Source organism: Melitaea cinxia, chromosome 29, assembly GCF_905220565.1.
Source record: "Melitaea cinxia chromosome 29, ilMelCinx1.1, whole genome shotgun sequence".
In the NCBI taxonomy this organism is placed as follows: domain Eukaryota; kingdom Metazoa; phylum Arthropoda; class Insecta; order Lepidoptera; family Nymphalidae; genus Melitaea; species Melitaea cinxia.
The window spans coordinates 7,018,665-7,041,582 of NC_059422.1; the positions used below are offsets into that span (position 1 = coordinate 7,018,665).

Genomic DNA, 22,918 nt, shown 5'->3' on the forward strand with positions numbered 1-22,918 from the left:
CCGCGTCCTCTACCAGCGGCGGGGGACACGCGCCACAGCTCCACGTGTCGCACGAGTTGTGTTGTGTTATGATGTGTTGTGTCGTGTTGCACGGCCAGAGTGCGAGTCACTCACGTCAGTCTCCGGGCGCGCCGCGTCCTCCACCAACAGCGACGGACACGCGCCACAGCTCCACGTGTCGCACGAGTTGTATTGTGTTGTGTCGCGTTGTGTTGTGTTGTGTTGTGTTGTGATGTGTTGGGATGTGTTGTGATGTGTTGTGTCGTGTTGCACGGCCAGAGTGCGAGTCACTCACGTCAGTCTCCGGGCGCGCCGCGTCCTCCACCAAGAGCGACGGACACGCGCCACAGCTCCACGTGTCGCACGAGTTGTGTTGTGGTGTGTTGTGTCATGTTGTGTTGTGTCGCGTTGTGTTGTGTCGTGTTGTGTCGTGATGTGTTGTGTCGTGTTGTGTTGTGATGTGTTGTGTCGTGTTGTGTTGTGATGTGTTGTGTCGTGTTGTGTCGTGTTGTGTTGTGATGTGTTGTGTCGTGTTGTGTTGTGATGTGTTGTGTCGTGTTGTGTTGTGATGTGTTGTGTCGTGTTGTGTTGTGATGTGTTGTGTCGTGTTGTGTCGTGTTGTGTTGTGATGTGTTGTGTCGTGTTGTGTTGTGATGTGTTGTGTCGTGTTGTGTCGTGTTGTTTTGTGATGTGTTGTGTCGTGTTGCACGGCCAGAGCGCGAGTCACTCACGTCAGTCTCCGGGCGCGCCGCGTCCTCCACCAGCAGCGGCAGCTGGGCCCTCGCGGCGGACACGCGCCACAGCGCCCGCGCCGACAGCTCCACGTCGCGCACGGAGCACGCCTCCACCGGGGCCGCGGTGCGCACCACCAGCGCTTGCACGTCCACTATCGACTCCTTCGTTATACTGGAGACGAGAAACAGAGAGAGAGGCAGTTAGAAACAGTGATAGAAAATAGGTATTACCGATTGATAACGCTGTTAATAACTAGCCCACATACTTCAGCCTATCACAGCCCACTGCTGGACATAGGCTTCCCCATATTCGCGTCAAAAATGGCGCGAACTCATGTGTTTTGCCCATAGTCACCACGCTGGGTAGGCGGGTTGGTGGCCGCAGGGCTGGCTTTGTCGTACCGAAGACGCTGCTGCCCGTCTTCGGCATGTGTATTTCAAAGCCAGCAGTTGGATGGTTATCCCGCCATCGGTCGACTTTTTAAGTTCCTAAGTGGTAGTGGAACTGTGTTATCCCTTAGTCGCCTCTTACGACACCTACGGAAAAAGAGGGGGTGGCTATATTCCTTACTGCCGTAACCACACAGCTGCATGCCGGTCCGAGGAAATTAAAATTTTGAACGACTAGTATTTTTGCGCAGTTTATAGTGACTCTGTTTTCTGCTCCGGGTGTTATATGGGTTCGATTCCCACCCCGAGTCTAAATAATATCAATCTATAAGTTAATTTAGAAATGGACAACGTTACACACGTGTGTATACAAACGTACCTTTTTCGTCAACGCTCATTACTAACCCCGTTACCTAATGTGCTGTGTGTGTTAGGTATCAACACTTAATGATATGTTATAGATTACTTTTATTCAACTACTCTGAGTGGATAATTGGTATTTTTTTGAAGTAAAAGTTATTTACAAACGTTTGACTTGGGGAGTAAACTGGTGAATACGGACGAGAGCGTTACGAAAAGTGTGATCGAGCGAGGCGAACGGAAACAGCAGCAGCTAAAGAAGTTTTACTTCAGTCATGTAGTCTAAAGCACACTTGTTTCTTTAATTTGGTATTTTCGATCATTACTTATTTGGCCAGCGGTCATTAGCCCCGTTATATACTAAAGATTACATACGCTGGCGTGTCATGCATTGAGCGATGTGTCTACACTTATTCAGATTTATGTTCTAACATCAGACATACAGGAGGAAGCACCCTGGTGTATGCTGTTCGCCGACGACGTTGTTCTTGTCGGAGATAATGCTCTTGAGGTTGAGAGCAGACCGGAAAAATGGCAGTAAAGACTGGAGAACGCGGGGTTGAGAATAAGTGGATCCAAAACCGAGCATTTATTCTGCGATTTCAGCGGTTTGTCCAATTTTTCCCGTATTGCCTTGGATGGTGTATCCCTACAGTCTGCTCCGACTTCCGGTACCTTGGGTCATTATATGTATACAAAATGACGGCAATGTAGACCGTGACGTGAAAAATAGAATAAATGCGAGATAGATGAAATGGCGACAGGTCTCTGGAAGAGCTTGTGATCTACGAATGCCCCTTAAACTTAAGGGGAAAATCTACAAAACGATCATTAGACCTGTCATAATGTATAGATCAGAATGTTGGGCAACGAAAGTGGCGGATGAAAGAAGATTGCACGCAGCCGAGATGAGAATGCAGAGATGGATATGTGGAGTGACGAGGAAAGATCGGGTAAAAATGAGTATATAAGAAGTTTGAAAGTAGCACCCGTGACGGAGAAAATGAGGAGCAGTAGGTTAGCGTGGTATGGGTATGTAATTAGGAGGGATGAACGCTATATTGGTAAAAGAATGTTAGGGATGAATGTCGAAAGACAAAAAGCGATCGTCACGCCAAAATAGCGATGGATTGTGCGAGTGAGGACATGAGAAAGAAAGGAGTAAGCGCTGAAATGGCGAATAATAGAGAGTAATAGAAGAGGAAAACATGTTGTGCCGACCCTACATAAGTGGGGGTAAAGGCAGGGCGACGATGAGGTGGTGGTATTTTCTAATTTTGATTGATTTTAACATTGTGGGTAACTACAAATTATCACATCCTTGAGTTTCAAGCGTGTTCCAAAAAAATGACAGAGCCAAACATGTTCTCCGACATGATGAGGAGAACCACAAAGACACCAAGATTGAAGAGACACCCGAGCGGTTATTGACAATACGATTACGATTTACAATACGCTTCAGCCTGTAATATCCCACAGCTGGGCATAGACTTCTTTGCCCGTGTAGGAGAAGAATCAGAGCCTAATCCACCACGCTGCTCCAGTGTGGTGGCGGATATATTCCCTATTATGAGTAACGATCGTTATAGTTAGATATTTACAATATTGGAACATATGTATATAACAATACTTACTTGCCCGTAAACTTCACCATTTGTTTGCTGATACCCAATTCTTCATTCACGCTTATAATCAGTTGAACAGTACTCGAGTTCTGTCGGAGAACCGCGAAACACTGCTTCCCTTTAGCTCTTGATGTCTGCAGGCGAGCTGGTAATATAAACATTTATTTTTAATGCAAGTTAGCGTATGACTGACCTGATGGTAAGCTATTACCGTAGTTTATAGACATCTGCAACATTAGAATCATCGGAAGCGTGTTGCCGACCCTATCCCCTATTCCCCCCAGGAGCTGCTGGTCACCTTACTCACCAACGGGAACACAACACTGCTTGAAAGCAGTATTAATTAGCTGTGGTCTTCTGTACGGTCGAGTACTACCCCAGTCGGACTGCTCCATATTTTGAGCGCGAAATTTCCTGCTTTGCCCTAGCTTAGTTGTATTTCAAAAAAGGTTTATATTATAAACTAGATGTACCCGCGAATTCGTCCGCGTAGAAATTTAACAAAAAAGCTATTGTTGAATTCGAAGAGTTACCAGATAAATAAATTTCTAAAACAAAAGTAGCCTAAATTATTCCTTATTACAACAGCTATCTGCCAATGAAAGTCTTATTAAAATCGGTCCAGCCGTTTCAGAGACTAGCCGGAACAAACAGACAGACAGACAAAAATTGTAAAAAATGTTATCTTCCTTTCTTTATATATAAAAAGACAAGTCCTGACTCACTCATCAACGCCCCGCCTAAGCCCTTGGACTTAAAAAGCTGAAATTTAGCAAAGAGTTTCCCTTTATGTTGTATACAAGTAATAATGAATGATATTTCGAAATTCAACCCCTGAAGGGGTAAAATGGTGGTTCAAAATTTTATGGCGAAACAATATTAAATAGACTTGGTAGGAGTACTCTCAAAAATAAATAAACAAATACGTCTTTCGTGATTTTCCGAAAATCAACCCCTTAGGGGGTGAAATGGGGTAAATAAACCTAATAATCGCCATGGGCCGCGTTATTTATGTTTTTTGGGACGTTACTAAAATGGTAGTTATTTCGAAGTCTAAGACGGCGGACATGACATAAAATTAATTAAATTGGTTCCCAATACAAACTCTGAACTCCCGTTTCACCACTATGGGGTGACGATTCAATTCGATGAAAAAATAAATAGTCTTGACCCTTAGGTACTTCCTTAGGTAGGTTTCCTGCGCGAGCGAAGCCGCGGGCAAAAGCTAGTTTTGGATATATATACATCCATAGGCGTTTAATAAAAAGCGGTTATTTTAATATTAAAAACAGACACTCGAATTTTATTTATTTGTATAGATAGCTTTATTCAAATAGGTTTAAAAGGCATCTTCGAACTGTCATCATACAGATTAATTATTCCACTGATACATAAAGGATTCTAGTAAGGTAATATAATATACCTTACCTTGAAAAAGAGTAATGGATAACACAGTTCCACTACCACCTTGGAACTAAAAAAAGCCAACTGATGGCGGGATAGCCATCCAACTGCTGGCTTTGAAATACACAGGCCGAAGACGGACAGCAGCGTCTTCGGCGCGACAAAGCCAGTACTGCGGTCACCAACCCGTCTGCCCAGCGTGGTGACTACGGGCAAAATACACGAGTCCTATGCCTGCAGTGGACTGTATTAAGCTGAAGTGAAAGCAGAAGCGTTTGAGTTTCTTTAGTTCACCAAAACATAAGCTATTGTTACGAACACACAAAGGAACTAGCGCCATCTAGCGGCAACCATTGAAACCACACAAAGACAGCGATAGCATGAAACTCTCTACTCAATACTAGATGGCGTTAGAGGAACTACTGTGGAACTATATAGAAGTATAGTCTCGAAAACCGGGTACATGCGCGAACTTTCCAGAATGGTCTGGGCCTCGTGTCGGCCGATATAAATAGCCGCAGGTGGGCCAGCGAGTTCAGTTCAGTTTGAGCGATCTTCGAGGCGACTTCAAGAGTGAAAACTAGTGATCAAGAGTGATACCAGCGAAACCTACGACATTGGCTGCGACTTAGGACATTGTTAGTGCTTAGTGTTTGAACCTAGTGCTTTGTGTTGGTCCTAGTGCTAGTGAATAAAGTCTTGAAAAGAGTCAGCAGCACTTCAAGGGGGGCGTCAGGACAAGGGCACAATGAGCTGCGGAGCCCACACCCACTGGGGACCAAGCTCCGCCCACCGTGGGCCAAGCCCCGCCCACTGACCACGCACCCAGGCCCCGCCTACTCGAACTCAGGCCCCGCCCACTCGGACGCAGGCCCCGCCCACTCGGCCGCAGGCTCCGCCCACTCAGCATCAGGCCCCGCCCACTGGATCCGCCCACCTTACCACGCCCACCAGCGACACCGTGGCTTCTACAGACTCTCAAGTGGCTCTTCAATTAGGAAGTTTAATTAAATTAATGGAGCTGCAAAGGGCTGAAATTCGTGCTTTGCAAGAATCACAAGAGCAACAAAAGGCTGAAATTCGTGGTGCTTTGCAAGAATCACAAGAGCAGCAAAGGGTTGAAATTCGTAGTGCTTTGCAAGAATCACAAGAGCAAACAAGTTTCAAATTGCAAGAAGCACAAAAAGAGAACTCTTGGCTGTTGTAGACGCTAAAACATTTCAACAAATATCTCATCGGCAGACAGTTTTTACTGCGAACTGATCACGCAGCCTTGAAGTGGCTACTGCAATTCAAGAACCCAGAAGGTCAAGTAGCTCGATGGATTGAGCAGCTTCAGGAGTACGACTTCAAGGCGGAACACCGCAGCGGAAAAATGCATGGGAATGCCGACGCACTCTCACGAAGGCCGTTTTCGGAAGACTGCAAACATTGTGTTAAGCAAGAATCTAATAAAGTAACATTAAAGCTAACAAGAACAAGTCCTTTGGGTATCTGGGAGAATGATGCTATGAGGGAAGCTCAAGAAAGAGATGATGACATCATCACATGGAAGAAACGGGGTGACGTAAAACCAATCTGGAGTGAGGTTGCACCCACTGGCGCTATCACTAAGGCGTACTGGGCTCAATGGGACAGTCTGATACTTCAAAATGGAATACTCTACCGGAAATGGGAGAAGACTAACGGCAGAGAGTTCCACCTTCAGATAATTGTCCCAAGAACGAGAGTACCAGATGTTCTCCGTGAAATACATGATGGCGTATCAGGAGGTCATCTAGGTGTCAAGAGGACGTTAACAAAAGTGCGAGAACGATTCTACTGGTTGCATTGTCGAGATGATGTACAGGATTGGTGCCGCAAATGCACTACTTGCGCTGCTGTAAAAGGACCACAGACCAGGAGCCGTGGGAATCTGCGGTTGTATAACGTCGGTGCACCGTGGGAACGAATTGCAGTTGACGTAGCGGGGCCATTTCCTGTAATGGAATCGGGAAACAAGTATTTTATGTTCGTCATGGACTATTTCACCAAATGGCCCGAAGTGTTCGCCATACCAAACCAAGAAGTTACAAGAGTCGCTTCTAAGTTAGTCGAAGAAGTGATATGTCGTTTTGTCGTATGGTCGTCTCTAGAAATCCATTCTGATCAGGGCAGGAACTTCGAATCGCAAGTATTCCAGGAAGTGTGCAGAATTTTGGGCATGCATAAGACGAGGACCACCGCGTACCATCCACAGTCTGATGGAATGGTTGAGAGGTTTAAACAGACCCTTGAGAGGCATTTGGCGAAATTGGTAGACGACAAACAAAAGGATTGGGACAAGTATATACCACTCTTCCTTCTGTCGTACCGAACCGCCGAGCATGAGAGCATAAAAGCTACCCCGGCATGTCAATTACGGTAGAGAATTACGAATACCGGTAGACCTATTGACTGGAGGGTCACCGGAGGGACCAAATACCGTACAAGACTATGTCAGCAATTTAAGGGAAAAAATGCGCTATATATACGCCTTGGTTCCGGAAAATGGGTTACAGTCAAGTGAGAACATGAAAACCAGATACGACCGGAAATCGAACACGAGCGGCTTCAAGGAAGGGTATGGCTGCATAACCCAACCCGCCGGAAAGGGAAATCTCCAAAGTTGCAGACCAAGTGGGACGGTCCATACAAAGTGGTTACCCGACTGAATGATGTGACTTACAGGATTCAAAAGCAACCAAGAGGGACATTCGAAGTGGTACACATAGACCGTCTGGCGTGTTACCATGGCAGTAACAACGATGCTCGGGACGAGCACCTCTAAGAGGGGACTAGTGTTACGAACACACAAAGAAACTACGCCATCTAGCGGCAACCATTGAAACCACACAAAGACAGCGATAGCATGAAACTCTCTACTCAATACTAGATGGCGTTAGAGGAACTACTGTGGAACTATATAGAAGTATAGTCTCGAAAACCGGGTACATGCGCGAACTTTCCAGAATGGTCTGGGCCTCGTGTCGGCCGATATAAATAGCCGCAGGTAGGCCAGCGAATTCAGTTCAGTTTGAGCGATCTTCGAGGCGACTTCAAGAGTGAAAACTAGTGATCAAGAGTGATACCAGCGAAACCTACGACATTGGCTACGACTTAGGACATTGTTAGTGCTTAGTGTTTGAACCTAGTGCTTTGTGTTGGACCTAGTGCTAGTGAATAAAGTCTCGAAAAGAGTCAGCAGGTCTTTCTCTCCAAATCCTTCGAACCCTAATACGTAACACTATTAAGAATGTATTTCCTTTAAAAACGTTTAATTTTCTCACAATATTCCTTAGCAAGGATGAGAATTTCGCATACCTGTTTATTCACCAATTAGGGGGCAGGTATTATTATCCATTCATAAATTACGTCACACGACTTTCACGATTTATTGACCTGATAGTCACAGATAGTCACGTTTATCAGTACCCCCTCTTGTGTCTACCACCACCCACCCACATATTTTGCAATTTTACACCTATAAATTATTATTTTTTCAACTCCTATCTGCGTTCCTTCATATGGGGGGTTCTGTAGGAATTATACATTACGTTCCAAGAGAAAAAAATCTCTAGCCCTTTTTTAAATTTTACTTTGTGTCATAACCAAGCTCTGGCAACATACTTCTGCATAACAGTCCAATACTATATAATACCCTAAAATATGTCGATAAAGTGAAATATTAACACTAAAAGCAGCAAATGCGTACAAGTAAAGAACCGCATATTGAAAACGATTTTATTTAAGGCCGTGCTTACGCGCTCACAAAAGGTATTATACGGAACGAATCTATCAAAGCAACCCGTCTTCCCCCTTACGGTGTCACGTAAGTTATTGATGGCCCCGTAGCTATATCAAAATAGCAGATTTATATGAAAATTTTAAGGATTAAGGCCTTCGGCTTGGAGAAGACTTAAGACTTATTCGTAGACCAATGTCCTATACAACCAAGTACATTGAACTCTAATTTTTTTTTTTTTTTTTTTTTATCATTTTTTAGGAAAACTTACAGCTAGACAATTATTATATAGCTTTAGAATTACTACTAAAAGGCCAATTACAAGTTTTCACAGTTAGGTAGAAATTAAATAAAGTATAAACTTAAAGATATTGCGCTACAACGATAAAATCCATTATCACAAAGTAAATAATATTTGGTAAAAATATTTGCAACAGTATGAAACTCACATTAGACAACAAGATATTAATAGACTTTTTCAAAAAAAAAAAATATTAACATTAAATTTAACCTAAGAATATAAAAACTAAACTTCATTAAAAAACCCGTTAGTAACAATTTGTTTTAGTTGTCTAGGTGATGTACAGAATAGGTCAACATCGAACTGCGTAGAAATGGCATTGAAACATCCACTCGCTCGCATCAGGTAGTTATTTTGCCTATAATTTGTTTTAGCTTCGGGTATATAAAGTGTGGCTGGTCGTCTACAAGAATATGGAACACGTAAACCACAACAGCATGCAAAAGTTCGGAACAATCAATCGAACCGTTAGCGATCTTTATCAAATATACAAGGTCAGCTATACGCCGTCTCTCATAAAGTGGTAATATATGAAACTTTTTGCAACGGTGCGTATAATTTGGTATATATAGATTTGTACGGAATTGTATGTAACGTAGGAATCTTTTCTGTATACGCTCAATGCGTGTACTATAAACATTATACGCCGGATTCCAGACTTGTGAGCAATATTCTAAGTGACTTCGAACGTAAGCACAGTATAAAATTTTGAAAACTTTGATAGATTTAAAGTCCGCTGACATACGTAAAATGAACCCAAGGGTTTTTGAAGCTTTATTTACGATAGTGTTAATATGTTCGTCGAATAATAATTTGGAGTCGAATACTATTCCTAGGTCACGAATGGACTTAACCCGAGTTAAATCTGTGTTTTTTAACTTATAAGTGGATATGATTGGGAATGGCTTACGAGTATATGAGCATATAAAGCATTTATTTACATTTAAGTCCAATTTATTCTCTATACAATATTTTTCAAATCTAATAAGATCGTCTTGTAATAGCTGGGTACATTGATGAGACTTTATTGGGCATATTATTTTCATGTCGTCAGCGTAAAGCAAAATTTTGGAGTTATGGAAACACGAATGAATGTCGTTTACAAAAATATTAAATAAAAGCGGACCCAGCAGCGAGCCCTGAGGTACTCCAGATGGTATTGGCATGGGTAATGAGGTATATCCGTTAAGCACCACAGTCTGGCATCTGTTCCTAACATAAGATGTGAGCCATCGGTACAAGTTACCCCTTATGCCTATGGATTGGAGTTTACGCAACAGCAGTATATGATCTATTCTATCGAAACATTTACTATAGTCTGTATATATGACGTCGACTTGAGAGGGCTCCGACATATGTTTTGATATGTAGTCACTACACAGAACCAGGTTTGACACAGTGGATCTGCCTCTTATAAAACCATGCTGTTGTACTATGAAAGTATGTTTAAGGCACGCATATAACTGCTTATGTACAACTCGCTCCAATATCTTTGCAAAAAGGCAAAGTTTGGATATAGGTCTGTAATTCACTACGTCATCCCTTGGTCCCTTTTTGTGGATAGGAGTGATATACGCGGATTTCCAAATAGACGGCACCTCACCCTCTGTCAAAGAACGCCTAAATAATAGAGAAAGAGGCAGTGCGAGACTTTTAGCGCATCTGGTTATAAAGAAAGCTGGTATGCCGTCTGGACCAGCTGATTTACTCAGGTCAAGCGACTCCAACAGCCTACAAACCTCTACAGGATCAACCTCGATGTCTCCAATATCAGCTACTGATAATGTGATGTCCGGTTCGATAAAAGAATTGAAGGAGTTCTCGGAGTCAGCACTATTTAAGAAAGTCGAGTGAAAATAATCGCCGAACATGTTACAGATTTCTTTTCCACAGCCCGAGGAACGCTGTCCGAATCGCAGTACGGCTGGAACTGCGTTGTTCCGATTTCTAGATTTTATATAGGACCAAAAAGCTTTCGGATTTTTGGATATATTCCTCTCAATGTTAGTTATGTAATCAGTAAATAGACTTGATTCTAACAATTTCGCACGGTCTCTAAGAACTATAAAAGATTGTAAATCCGAACAATTATTATATATTTTATATTTTTTGTGATATTTGTATTTTTCTTTTATTACTTTTATAAGAGGTTTATTATACCAAGGTGGATATTTATTCGAAGGAAATATTGTTTTTGATGGAATGTATTTGTTGCGAAGTTCATTTAATATATCATAAAAGAATGTTACCGCGTTTTCTAAGGTTCTACTAAACAATTCGTTTTGCCAATTAATCGATTTTAATTCGGACGTAATAGCGTTATAATCAGCTGTATGATATAGGTATTTGGTATAGGGTAACGGACACAAAGTGTGTAGTTGAACAAAATCTGCCGTATAGTAAGTGCTGGGTGGTGCGAGTCCTCTGGTACAAGGGAGTCGTGGCAGCGCGTTACGGTTAACAAGCTATTACTAAATACTAGATCCAAGAGCCTATTGTTGGTATTAGTAACAAAGCTGTATTGTGACAAATTACACAGACTAAGATCATCAAATAATTCAGTCTGTACAGAGCTTTGAGTACCACAGGCAGTATAAGAGCCATCATCCGAAATTTGCCAGCTTAAATTAGGCATATTAAAATCACCAATTATAATAAATTTGTCGGAGGGGTTTTTTAAAATTATATCCGGGAGATTACTGGAAAAGGTAGCCAGTTGAGTAGAAAGTGAACTCTCAGTGCCCTGATTACAAATATAGGTTGTACATAAATGCAATTTGTACCTTACATTGGGTTTCCGGCAGTGAAGTGTTAAGGTTACCCAAAGATCTTCTGCGTTTGAACACCAGTCACTACGCGCCTCTGAAGCAAGTTCACGCCGAACCGCAATCAAGACACCTCCACCCAAGGCTTGATTGGTTCTTCCATAATCACGATCACGCCGCCATACGATGTAACGATCGTCAAAAAGTTCACTATCACTTATCCCTTGCACCAACCAAGTCTCCGTTAAGCATATAACGTCATAACAAGAGTTCATGCAAACGTTTCGATAGAAAGTAGATGTTTTCGTACGTAAGCCGCGGACGTTCTGATAATATATTTTAAGCATCATTTATAACAGGAAAAAAAATAGGCATTGATAAGCGATAGTAAGGCATAAGGGGCAAGCAATAAATTGTAAGTATAATTGTATTATAATAACTGTGAATAGGTTTAACGCCACACAAAAGCAATGAGCAAGTTGCAAAAAAACAAATAAATAACAATAAAAGAGGGCAGTATATAAAAAGCGTTAGCAAAGCAGCAATAGGCGAGAGATAGGCAGTTGACCGAGCGAGATACGGCGATAGCGTAAGGCTATAGGAGGAAAGAGATGCGCGTGCGCCAAACGAGCTACTATGTTGGTATGAAACCGGTATGCGAGCGAGTCGGTGTTTCTCAACCTTTTCACAAACGTTATTTTTAAACTTAATTATATAAACAAAAGTTAACATAAACAGCATCAAAGAAAACAAGGAAATTAAATAATTTTTTTTAAATCTGATTCTGATATGACACGGATCACATGTGCCGTGGGGTTTTTTCGTGCGAAAATCTTGCATCCTCTCACCCATACAAAGGCAAAACCCCGCTCTTTAGCCAAATTCTTTGCTTTATTCAGAAGCAATTTATTCTGGAGGGTAAGATGGTCATTAATAAATATACGACTTTCACCGTGGAGTCCAAGGTTAGCTGCCACAATAGTCCGCTTCTTTGCTGCTGCAACGAAATCCTCTTTCAAATATCTGCCGTGTACTGAGACAATTATAGACTTATTACCCTTGTCGTTGCGCGTAGGAATCCTCGCAATATAATTTATGTGCTCTTTGGGGATTGAACAGCCAATGACGTCTCCAATCCTGCCAACTACTTCAAACAAATTCTCTTAATTTTTACCCGACTTATAAATAAAGGTGAAGGTTCTCAATCTGACTATTCTTTTTTTACCACGAAAACTTTTACGAAGATGTAGACATCGAAAGAGAAAAGAATTCCAAAGTACCTCTGACCCAAACTTCCTTGCCATCCAAATGAACCCCAAGATCCTTGACATCGGTGTACACGCGGTCTCTGTGTTCACCGGTTGACTGAATTTTCTTAATTTTTACCCGACTTATAAATAAAGGTGAAGGTTCTCAATCTGACTATTCTTTTTTTACCACGAAAACTTTTACGAAGATGTAGACATCGAAAGAGAAAAGAATTCCAAAGTACCTCTGACCCAAACTTCCTTGCCATCCAAATGAACCCCAAGATCCTTGACATCGGTGTACACGCGGTCTCTGTGTTCACCGGTTGACTGAATCAGCTTCAAGTTACCGTATTTTCCTTCAGATACGTCCACTTCTGGTGCTTCGTTTTGAACGACTGTTCCCTAAAAATTTAAACAAAATAAATTTTATTTTTTATTACCATTTTATAATAATTATAATATTAAAAGAGTAAAACAATAAAAAAATATATTAGTGTATAAAAGGTGGCTACTACTTCTAAAGGTTTTTTACTATCATTAAGTAAACAAACAAAATGAAACCTTTAGTAGTAGTAGCCACCTTTTGTAGTTTTATATTATGTATGTGTGTGTTTTATTGTAGATGCACATGAAGCGACAAGTAAACTGTGTTAGAGTAGTTGTACAACAAGTAGTTGTGTGAAGTGTTACTTCAACCTGTACACACATATGGCAATAAATTCATTTTATTATTAACCAACTTCCAAAAAAGAAGGTTTTCAATTCGATGAATATTATTATTATGAATAATACATTAATGCCTTACCATTTCAACTAACTATAATTTAGATTCAAATCTAGTATCAACTACTCGTAACTTAATTATCTGTATATAATTGATTTTCTAATATATAAAAATCTCGTGTCACGGTGTTTGTAGTTAAACTCCTCCAAAACGGCTTGATATGATACGATTGATGATAATTTTGTATGCATATTGGGTAGGTCTGAGAATCGAACACCTATTTTTCATCCCCAAAAATGTTAAGGGTAGTCCCACCCCTAAATTATTTTTTTTAATTTTTAGATAAATTGTTTTATTTTTTTATGATACAACATTAAAAAATACATACAACCCTCAATTTTCAACCCTCTACGATCAACCCCTATTTCTAAATAGCGTTTAGCAGCAAGACAATGTTTGCCGAGTCAGCTAATATCTATATATAATTTATTTCTGTTATTTGATTTTATTTGATTATTCGTAATATTAACAGTTTAGAAAAGTAATAAAATGAAAGTACCTTATGTTCAGCCTTTTTTTGTTGTTTCTCAGCTGCTTTGGCAGCTTTCTTTGCTGCCTTTTTACTTTTTACTGCATCCCCTTCCACGGTAGGTTGAGTTTCTTCAGACACCACCATTATGCCTTAAAAGATTTATCATTAAATAATATTCATTAATTTATATGCCACTCTAGTCTATATTTAAGTATTAAACTAATAATTTATTTATCCAAACATCGTCAAACATTTGTCAGTTATATAAAATGAAAATAATAATAATACCTATGCATATGAATTACACTGACCCACAAAAAGAGTGCTCTGTACCTTTGACCAGACCAATCTTGGGTTATGTATCAAAATTCAGAGGGTTTGAGCTCAGTGCATTGAAATGCATAAGAAACATACTTGTGCTAGCTCAAAAAATACAGTAAAAGGTACACATGTGTTACGGACAATACACTGATTGTTTACAAAAATGGTTATACTTATGTACAAGCTTTATCTATACATATAATAAAATGGTAGGAAAGTCCAAACTGTACATTGAATATTTTTTTAAAAGAATACTTGGGGTCTAATCTACAATCGAAAGCGAAGCCAAAAATATGGTTTTTAGAATTTTTGGCTGTTTGTCTGTATGTATGTCCGGGATAAACTCAAAAAGTACTGCATGAATTTACTTCAAATTTGGCACAAATGGACACCAACAATTTATACTACGCCAACTCGAATTTTCGATAAGTTGGTTTTCTTAATGCAACTTGAATGTGTTTTTTTTTTTTGTAATAATAAAAATTGTGAAATTGCAATGAATAAATTAACTATTAAAGATACCAAATTTCAAATAAGTTTCTTAATTAATATAAAAGGTATCACGTTTTTCCCTTTTATTAGCCTCTATTGTAAAGTTCACTTTTAAGAGTTAGCTTAGTATAAATTGCTGGTGTCGAAATATCATTAAGAAGTCGGGTCAACATATAGGCATATTATTATATACATATTATCACGCTATCACCTAAGGGGAACGAGTAGTGAACCTTTATTTCTTCAACGCATTCTGTAACAAGGTGTAATCTAACGACGCATATTTGAATGTTGTTGTTATTATGTTAATAATAACCATGCTATAAGCTAGCTTCACCTATAAATAAAGACATTTTGTAGTATATTTAGTATCAGCATTGCACCTGTGCGAAGCCGGGGCGGGTCGCTAGTAAATAAAATAAAAATAAAACAAACTTAAAGATTATATTGAGAACAACTTAAGAACGAAATAACATTCTATAAATTCATAAACCAAAAAATTTTAAAAAACATAAATCTTTAAAAATTTAAATAAAAATATAACAAAAAAAAACGCTGCAGTCGGTAATCCAATGCATTTATTTATCAGTATTCACTGACCTATAACACTTTCCAGTTATTTTTATCTTCCAATACTGATTCTTACAGATAAATGTAAACTTCACAACATTTCATCACATAACCTTAGCAAAACAATTCTTACCTTACTATTAATTAGCACTATGTGTTGTTGTTGAGGATAAATATAATGTGATGATGAAATAAATTTTAAATTATCAATGAGTAAGGTTAGGTTCTAATCATTGCACAAGCCGCTATCAGCCGCTTGACAAATCGTCATATTGATTTGACAATTATGATATTGTCAATGTCAAATTTGAGAAAATTTTAACGGCTTTGAACTCATTGCTATATGTACTATAAAAAAAAACGGCCTTCGTTTGTGACTTCATTCTTATGAAAAGTTTTCCTATGGGGACTATGATTCGGACTAAAAATTACACTTCTTCTATTCCAGCATATATACACTGTCTCTTTAATTTTTAAATATTATTAGCTAATTATTACCCGCAACTACATTCGCGTGAAAACGTTTCTTTGGTTAACTGTACAATTTTTCAGAATTAAAAGCAACCTTTTGCTTTTCCAGATTATAATCTATTTTTCTTTAAAATTTTACTAAATTCCTTACAGTCGTGACGTTGTTAAGTTAAAAACATCCACTATTTTTCAAAAGTTCCCATTTTTAACCGACTTCAAAAAAAGGAGGAGGTTACTCAATTCGACCGTATATATATATTTTTTTTTTTATGTATGTTCGGGGATAACTTCTTCGTTTATGAACCGATTTTGATAATTCTTTTTTTGTTGGAAAGGAGGTATTCATAGTTTGGTACCATGATAAGGAAACCAGGATCTGATGATGGAATCCCAGAGAAATCGAGGGAAACTTCCAAAAATCGTAAGGGTGACTAGTAATTTTAATCATGTTTTCATTAAGCACTATAAAGCACTACTATTTAATAAAGGTCTGGAGTCGATCTGATGATGGAGAAGAAAGATAGTCGAGGGAACTCTTCAACAATTTATAGCAATTACCTGCTGTTTGAACTTAATTCGTTTCTGTTGATGAGAACTTTGCACCTGTATGAGTTATAAGTGCCATTACAGTCTGATGATGGAGACAAAAGTTAGTCGAGGGAACTCTTTAACGATTTATAGCAATTACCTGCTGTTTGAACTTAATTCGTTTCTATTGATGAGAACTTTGCATATATATGAATTATAAGTGGCATTTCAGTCTGATGATGGAGACGAAAGATAGTCGAGGGTACTCTTCAACGACTTATAGCAATTACCTGCTGTTTGAACTTAATTCGTTTCTATTGATGAGAACTTTGCACCTATATGAGTTACAAGTGCCATTAAAGTCTGATGATGGAGATGAAAGATAGTCGAGGGAACTTTTCAACGATTTATAGCAATTACCTGCTGTGTGATCATCTGTGTCGCAGGACCAGGTTTGGTGATGGAGCCCATAAACACTCGAGGGAATTTCTCAACAATTTACAGCAGTTACCTTTTGCTGTTTGACGACCGCTTTGATATAATGGTGCATGTGCCGTGTCGGCAGCGCCTAAACACCGACGGTCGCGGGTTCTATTCCCGCTCGGAGTGGATATTTATGTTTATACAAATATTTATTTTCGGTCTAGTTGTTAATCTTTGTGGATCTCCCAACCTAGCCTCGGAGAACACGCTAGGCTGTCAGTCCCGGTTGTTATTACGTACACCTGATAGCGAACTTTACTCATAGTATGTCGACGCGTTAGCGCAGCGGTCACAGCACCGGCTGTTGCGCTGGCGTTAGTGGGTTCAATCCCCGCGCACGACAGACATTTGTATTGGCCATATAAGATGTTTGTCATGATCTGGGTGTTTGTACTTGTGTATTGTGTATGTTTCCGAACCCCCGACATAACAGAAAAAGCATCCTTGTTAGGTCTACCCATCACTAAAAATTGTAAAATAAAATAATTTTTAACAAAAAAAAACCGACTTCAAAAAGGAAACTAAAAAGTGAAAAATAAATTTACTTAGTACAAAGTAATTCGTATTTTGATTTAGTTAATCAGAAATGATTAAATAAATATTTTATAATTTTGAAGTTGGTGCCAAGTAAATACTACAACAACCTGGCTACAATAACAAATACAAACAACACACACACACAACAAACAAGTAAAAAAATATTATTAGATATCTCAAAACAATAACAGAATAATAAAAGTATTCAAACTAATAGTCAATGAAACAAATTATGAAAGAAAACTGAATACAACTTACGAGTAGATACTAGAGTAGTTATTGTTTTACTTGGCACCGACTTCAAAATTATAAAATATTTATTTAATCATTTCTGATTAACTAAATCAAAATACGAATTACTTTGTACTAAGTAAATTTATTTTTCACTTTTTAGTTTCCTTTTTGAAGTCGGTTTTTTTTTTGTTAAAAATTATTTTATAAAATGGTAGTAACATCCAAAAAAATAGTTAAAAATGTATGAACATTTATGAGTCTTATTGTAATACCTATATTGTGAGTATATAAGAATTTAAAAGGCTTCTCTTGAGTAAAATAAACAGCTTAGCTTCTTATTAGATCGGACAAACTTTTTTCTCTTTTATTATTTTTCTTTTACTATTTGACATGTGTCAATATATATGTACAAGTCAGAAAAAGTAAACCAACATTAAATTGATAAATCAATGTAATGCATAAATTTTTCGTTCAAAATGACCAAAGATACAACTGGCCCTGATTTGAATGTAATTGGGGCGAATTATAAACATATTAAGGAAGTGTCAAAGCTAAAATGCCCGTTTTCACTGCAAATATTCCAGCAGTGCTTAAAATAGGAGACAGGATTGAAATAGGTGGTAAAATTAAGGAAAATGCTCGAAAGTAAGATAGCTTTGATTGTTATAATACAAAAAAATATATATATTTATACTAAACTAGCTTTTCTCAATTTGGTCGCAGCACCAAGTGTCGGGACAAACTGAAATTAAAATAGAATAATATTTAATATTTGATGCTGCGATGGTAGCGCAGTCTACCAGATCCAATGTAAACATTCCAAAATTAACAACTAAAAAAAAAAAAAAATAAATGAAAAATTAGTTAAATAAACATTTTCCAGTGGACTAAATTGTGAATCTAAACCATCCTCGAATCCCCTTGAACTCGCACAAAAAATTTCATCAAAATCCGTCTAGCCGTCTAGGAAGAGTTCAGTGACATACACACGCACACAAGAAATATATATATAAAGATTCTGATAATATCTTTTCTTGACGCAATTTTTGGACATTGTAGTATTTTTTTACACTGCACTTTATCTTCCAAATTAGATATTCACAAGATATTTAGTATTTATATGAATATTTTAACAGCTCTAGTTTGCAATGCCGGAAATATCTTTCTCCAGATTCGAGCAAGATATTTCCTACTGTGCCCTACCTCAATAAAGGTAATATATTAATTAGTGTAACCAGGATTTTTTTTTCTTACTTTATCTAGAATGTCAGTAAATCTTTGCACGCAAGAGGGCGAAGAGCCAAGAGACGTGGTCCTTCACTTTGACGTACGTTTTCACAGAGACAACATAATTTCACTGTCAAGGAGAAACGGCGTCTGGATCGGGAGTGGGAACTTAGACACAAATTACAACATGTTTGTACCTGGTTAGTGTCTACATAAGAAAAATAAGATTAATTGAATAATTTAATATAATTAATTAATATAATTAATTAAATTAATTGAATAATTGAATATTTTAATAAGATTAAACAGACATGAAAAGTGTTAATTATTATTATCCCATATTTTTAGGGTAAATATATACCATAGTTATGTACTATTTTTCTAGCGTCTACTGATTATTTTATTAACTCTTCTTCTAACTTGTACCATCAAATTCACCACGGCCAGGAATTACGTCATTTTGTGTTTACGTTATTCAAATTTCCAAAAAATTGTTTCCTTTCCACATCTCTTTTGATTTTTTACTGTGATAGAAAACAAGACGAAAAAAAACGTGATAAGCGTATCTTTCAGGTACAATATTCCGAATAGTCTTTGAAGTCAAGGACACGGATGTAATAACTATTTACTGCCAAGGGAAGTTCCATTCTAACTTCTTACCAAAGATCCCTCTCACCATGGCGAGGTACCTCGTCGCTTGGGCTGACGTAGAAAGAATTACACACTGCTATTTCCATATGTCTGGGAAGGTATATCATGTTCCCTTAATATTAGTATCTAATGGAAATAAGAGAAGGAAACACTTAATAACTAGAAGGCTCGCAGCAGGATATAAGATATCCAGAAATAAAAACACCCAAACATCGATTAATGTTGCTATGGTTATTTGTTGTGAGCAATTGTAATTATAGTTTTTTTTTTAACATATATCTACACAGTGTACACAATTATTAGTGCAATAGGCAGTGCTGTGATCAATATTTCAAGCTCGTCATTCAAGATGTTTATGCCTGCTGTAAATTCCACATTAAAACGATGACTTGTATGTGTCTATCTGGAATCCAGATAGACCAGATAAAAACAGCTAAAAATTGTATGAACATTTTATGAAAATTTTGGAATCCCTGTTTCAAACACACGATAGTTTACAATAACTCCCCATACAAATTATCGTTTTTTAATTGGGATTTTCAGCAGGGATACTTCATTTATGTAACTCGTTTTATAATAAGAATAATAACATTCACCTTATTAACAAATACATATCTACATAATTAAAACATAACAAATTAAGATACAGTACCTAAATGGCATTTAACATTAACGTCAGGGTGTAGGAGATGAAGTAGCTACTGGTGTTGCGCCATCGCATTCACCGCGGCCAGGAATAACGCCACTCGTCGGAGATACAAAAAGAGGGTATTACATTTTTTTTTTACAAACTAAATTGTCTTTTACAAGCTTTTAACACAATTTTCTACTCAGTTCCTAATCCTTTTATTACAAAACCCGTGAACTATCTACTACAATCCAAATTTTGTGACATTTTTTTCTAAATCTATATATAAAAAAAGAATGTTTGTCTGTATGTCCTTTATAGAATCTTCAGTAAAGCGTTGTGCATGAGCCCACAAAAGTTTCTGAGTTGGTACGACCAAAAAAAAAAAAAAAAATAAATAATGCGTAGCAACGCACGCAGGGTACAGCTAGGGTTAACATAAAAAAAAATGTGATACAGAACGAATGAATGGTCAGTTTCAAAAAAATCACTAAGTTTTATTGCATTTGAAATATTGGAATGGCATTATTAAATTGTGTTCTCAATGCTGTAATTCCAAATAAAAAACGATGATTTGTATAGGACGTTATTGTAAACTATTGTTTGTTTGAAACAGGGATTCCACAATTTTCATATAATTTTTATCTGTTTTATCTGGGCTATCTGGATCCAGATAGATCTATCTAAAATTGTATAAAAATTTTTGAATCCCTCTTTCAAACACACAATAGTTTACAATAACTTCCCTTATACTCTAGGTAGACTAGGCTGCCCACAACTTCGCTCACATAAAATCAGATAAATAAACGAGGATAAATTAAAAAAAAATTACGCTTAGTTTGAAACAGCTATAAACAATATTTTATTGTTCTTCTTACTTTTACTTCAGTCATATGTCAGTCGTATGGTCTAAAGTACACTCGTGTTTTTATTTTTAAATCAGCAGTCCAAGACCAAAGAAGTATCAAGCTTCTCCTCATTCTTCAAACGAAAGTTCGGATGACGATCAGAAATCGCCAGCAAAATCAGTCCGCGCGGATAAATATTTTTATGACACGTTAATGTGTCAACCACCAGAACAAAAATACGGTTCACCGGAATCATTAAAATATCATCGTGATTATAGTCAAGGAAAAAATAAATTAGATAATCGAAAATACAGAGATTTATCGGATACAGATAAAAATGATACCGATGTATCCGAAGAGGTTGCGTCAAAAAATATTGATTCATCTTTGGCTGAATCGGATGACATCTTGCCCGAAATGGCTATGAAAAAAAGAATAAGACGCGGGAAATTTGCTCCGTTCGCTCAAGTTGTTAATTTTATGGGGAAAAATGCTAAAAGGAATTAACAATTGCTTAAAAACGTTTTAATTACATTTGTTTTTTATTTATGTTGTGGTTTGTTATAATTTCTGTGATCAGTGTAAGTAAAGTTAGGATTGAAAATATATTTGTTTTGATTTATTAAACAATACCTATATATCTAATTAAAAGTATTTTAAACTTAAGATATGATGGGGTATGTTTTATTTACTTACTTCAGTATACGTTTTAACTTTGACTTAATACTATGTGAATACGTCCAACACAATTTATTTATTACCCAAGGAGCAAAAAAATCTATATATCACTACATAGTATAAAACAAAGTCGCTTTCTTTGTCCCTATGTCCCTATGTATGCTTAAAGCTTTAAAACTACGCAACGGATTTTGATGCGGGTTTTTTAATAGATAGAGTGATTGAAGAGCAAGGTTTATATGTATAATAACATCCATTAAATAGTGGAGAAATACTGTTATTTTTGAGATTTCTAATGTGATGTCGTAAATAATTACATTTTTTTCCGCTTACATTGCAAACGCAGCCTGGACCCTACGAGATTTATCAAAATAATGTACTAAGTATTGTACACATTGAAAAGGTCTACAGAAAACTCCGCTATGGTATATGTCTATCTCTTATGGATATGCCACAAAAACATTTTTTTGTGATTTAGTTTTTACGACAAATAATGGCTAATTTTCAAAGCGATTTTAACCAATACAGCATAAATCCTTATCTAATTAAATACCTTAAATACATTGTTGATTTAATATAGATCTATATGGCCCTTTACAGCATATGATTTAAATGAATATTTTCGAAAATATTACATATTAAAAATTGCGATACGTAGCGTTTGCGGCGGTTCCAGCTGGCTTTTACTCTAAAGTTAACGCGTGCGGGCCACGGGCAGTAATGAATAAATTAGGGTTGCCATTTTTTTTTGACAAAAAAAAAACGTATAACATGGCTTGGATAGGAAAAAATAAAGTATTTGGAAGAAAAAAAAAAGTATTTTTCAAATTTTATGTTTTTATTGCTTTAAAAACGTATTTTTGAGTGCCTTTAGCACATGCTAACAATTTTTTGTTATGTTTAAATGTTTCAAACTTGTTTAACAATCAATATTTAAATTTATATAAATAAAAATTTGTTTCTAATTAAATTTATTGACGCTATATTTCTCTCTTCTCGCTACTTTAGATTCATTACTAAAAAAACCCTTTCAGTGAAAGCTTAACTAGTGGGAACAGAGAGTAAGTAAGATTTTTTTTTTTATATTTGGTAAGCTATCAGGAGCCTTTTTAAGTATATATTGCCATTTTTCAACTATACTTTTCACTGAAAATTCTTTATCATCATTAGTGTTTTTTTTTTGGATCTCTTCAAGTCTTATACATTCGGAATATATATCCTGCATCTTAATATTTAATCCGTCTTGTAATTTAGTTTTTATAATTATCATTTCAAAATGTTCAAATTTAACCGCATTTTTTAAGGACACGTTAGGAAGTATTGAAAGCCAGTTATCTTCGCTAAGGTCAAACCACTTTTCTAACCATTGATTCCTTAACTACATATAAACAAAGCCAACGGG

At 37.3% G+C, this 22,918-nt stretch overlaps 2 protein-coding genes across 2 annotated transcripts in view; one reads left to right on the top strand and one right to left on the bottom strand.

Moving 5' to 3' along the window:
• LOC123667872 (aspartate--tRNA ligase, cytoplasmic) overlaps positions 1–15,500 on the bottom strand; it is a 28,892-nt gene extending 13,392 nt beyond the window's left edge. The window contains exons 1-5 of the mRNA XM_045601706.1: positions 15,365–15,500; positions 13,876–13,997; positions 12,835–12,994; positions 3,119–3,254; positions 732–906 (exon numbers count right to left, since the gene is read on the bottom strand). Of these exons, the coding sequence (XP_045457662.1) occupies positions 732–906; positions 3,119–3,254; positions 12,835–12,994; positions 13,876–13,992 (588 nt within the window). The 5' untranslated portion in view covers positions 13,993–13,997; positions 15,365–15,500. The remainder of the gene's footprint in view (positions 1–731; positions 907–3,118; positions 3,255–12,834; positions 12,995–13,875; positions 13,998–15,364) is intronic.
• A 2,540-nt stretch (positions 15,501–18,040) lies between these two features.
• LOC123667960 lies at positions 18,041–21,444 on the top strand. Its single transcript, XM_045601788.1, has 5 exons — positions 18,041–18,129; positions 18,748–18,911; positions 19,285–19,460; positions 20,042–20,130; positions 20,934–21,444. Exons 1-5 carry the CDS (start codon positions 18,041–18,043, stop codon positions 21,343–21,345), a joined length of 930 nt encoding a protein of 309 aa, XP_045457744.1. The 3' UTR covers positions 21,346–21,444.
• Positions 21,445–22,918: the final 1,474 nt, after the last annotated feature.

Excerpts from the sequence above, each read along its gene's own strand:
- LOC123667960 (XM_045601788.1), top strand. The coding sequence starts at position 18,041 with ATGCCCGTTTTCACTGCAAATATTCCAGCAGTGCTTAAAATAGGAGAC. Across the intron at positions 18,130-18,747 it reads ATTAAGGAAAATGCTCGAAA|AATGTCAGTAAATCTTTGCA; the intron begins GTAAGATAGCTT and ends TACTTTATCTAG. Across the intron at positions 18,912-19,284 it reads TTACAACATGTTTGTACCTG|GTACAATATTCCGAATAGTC; the intron begins GTTAGTGTCTAC and ends CGTATCTTTCAG.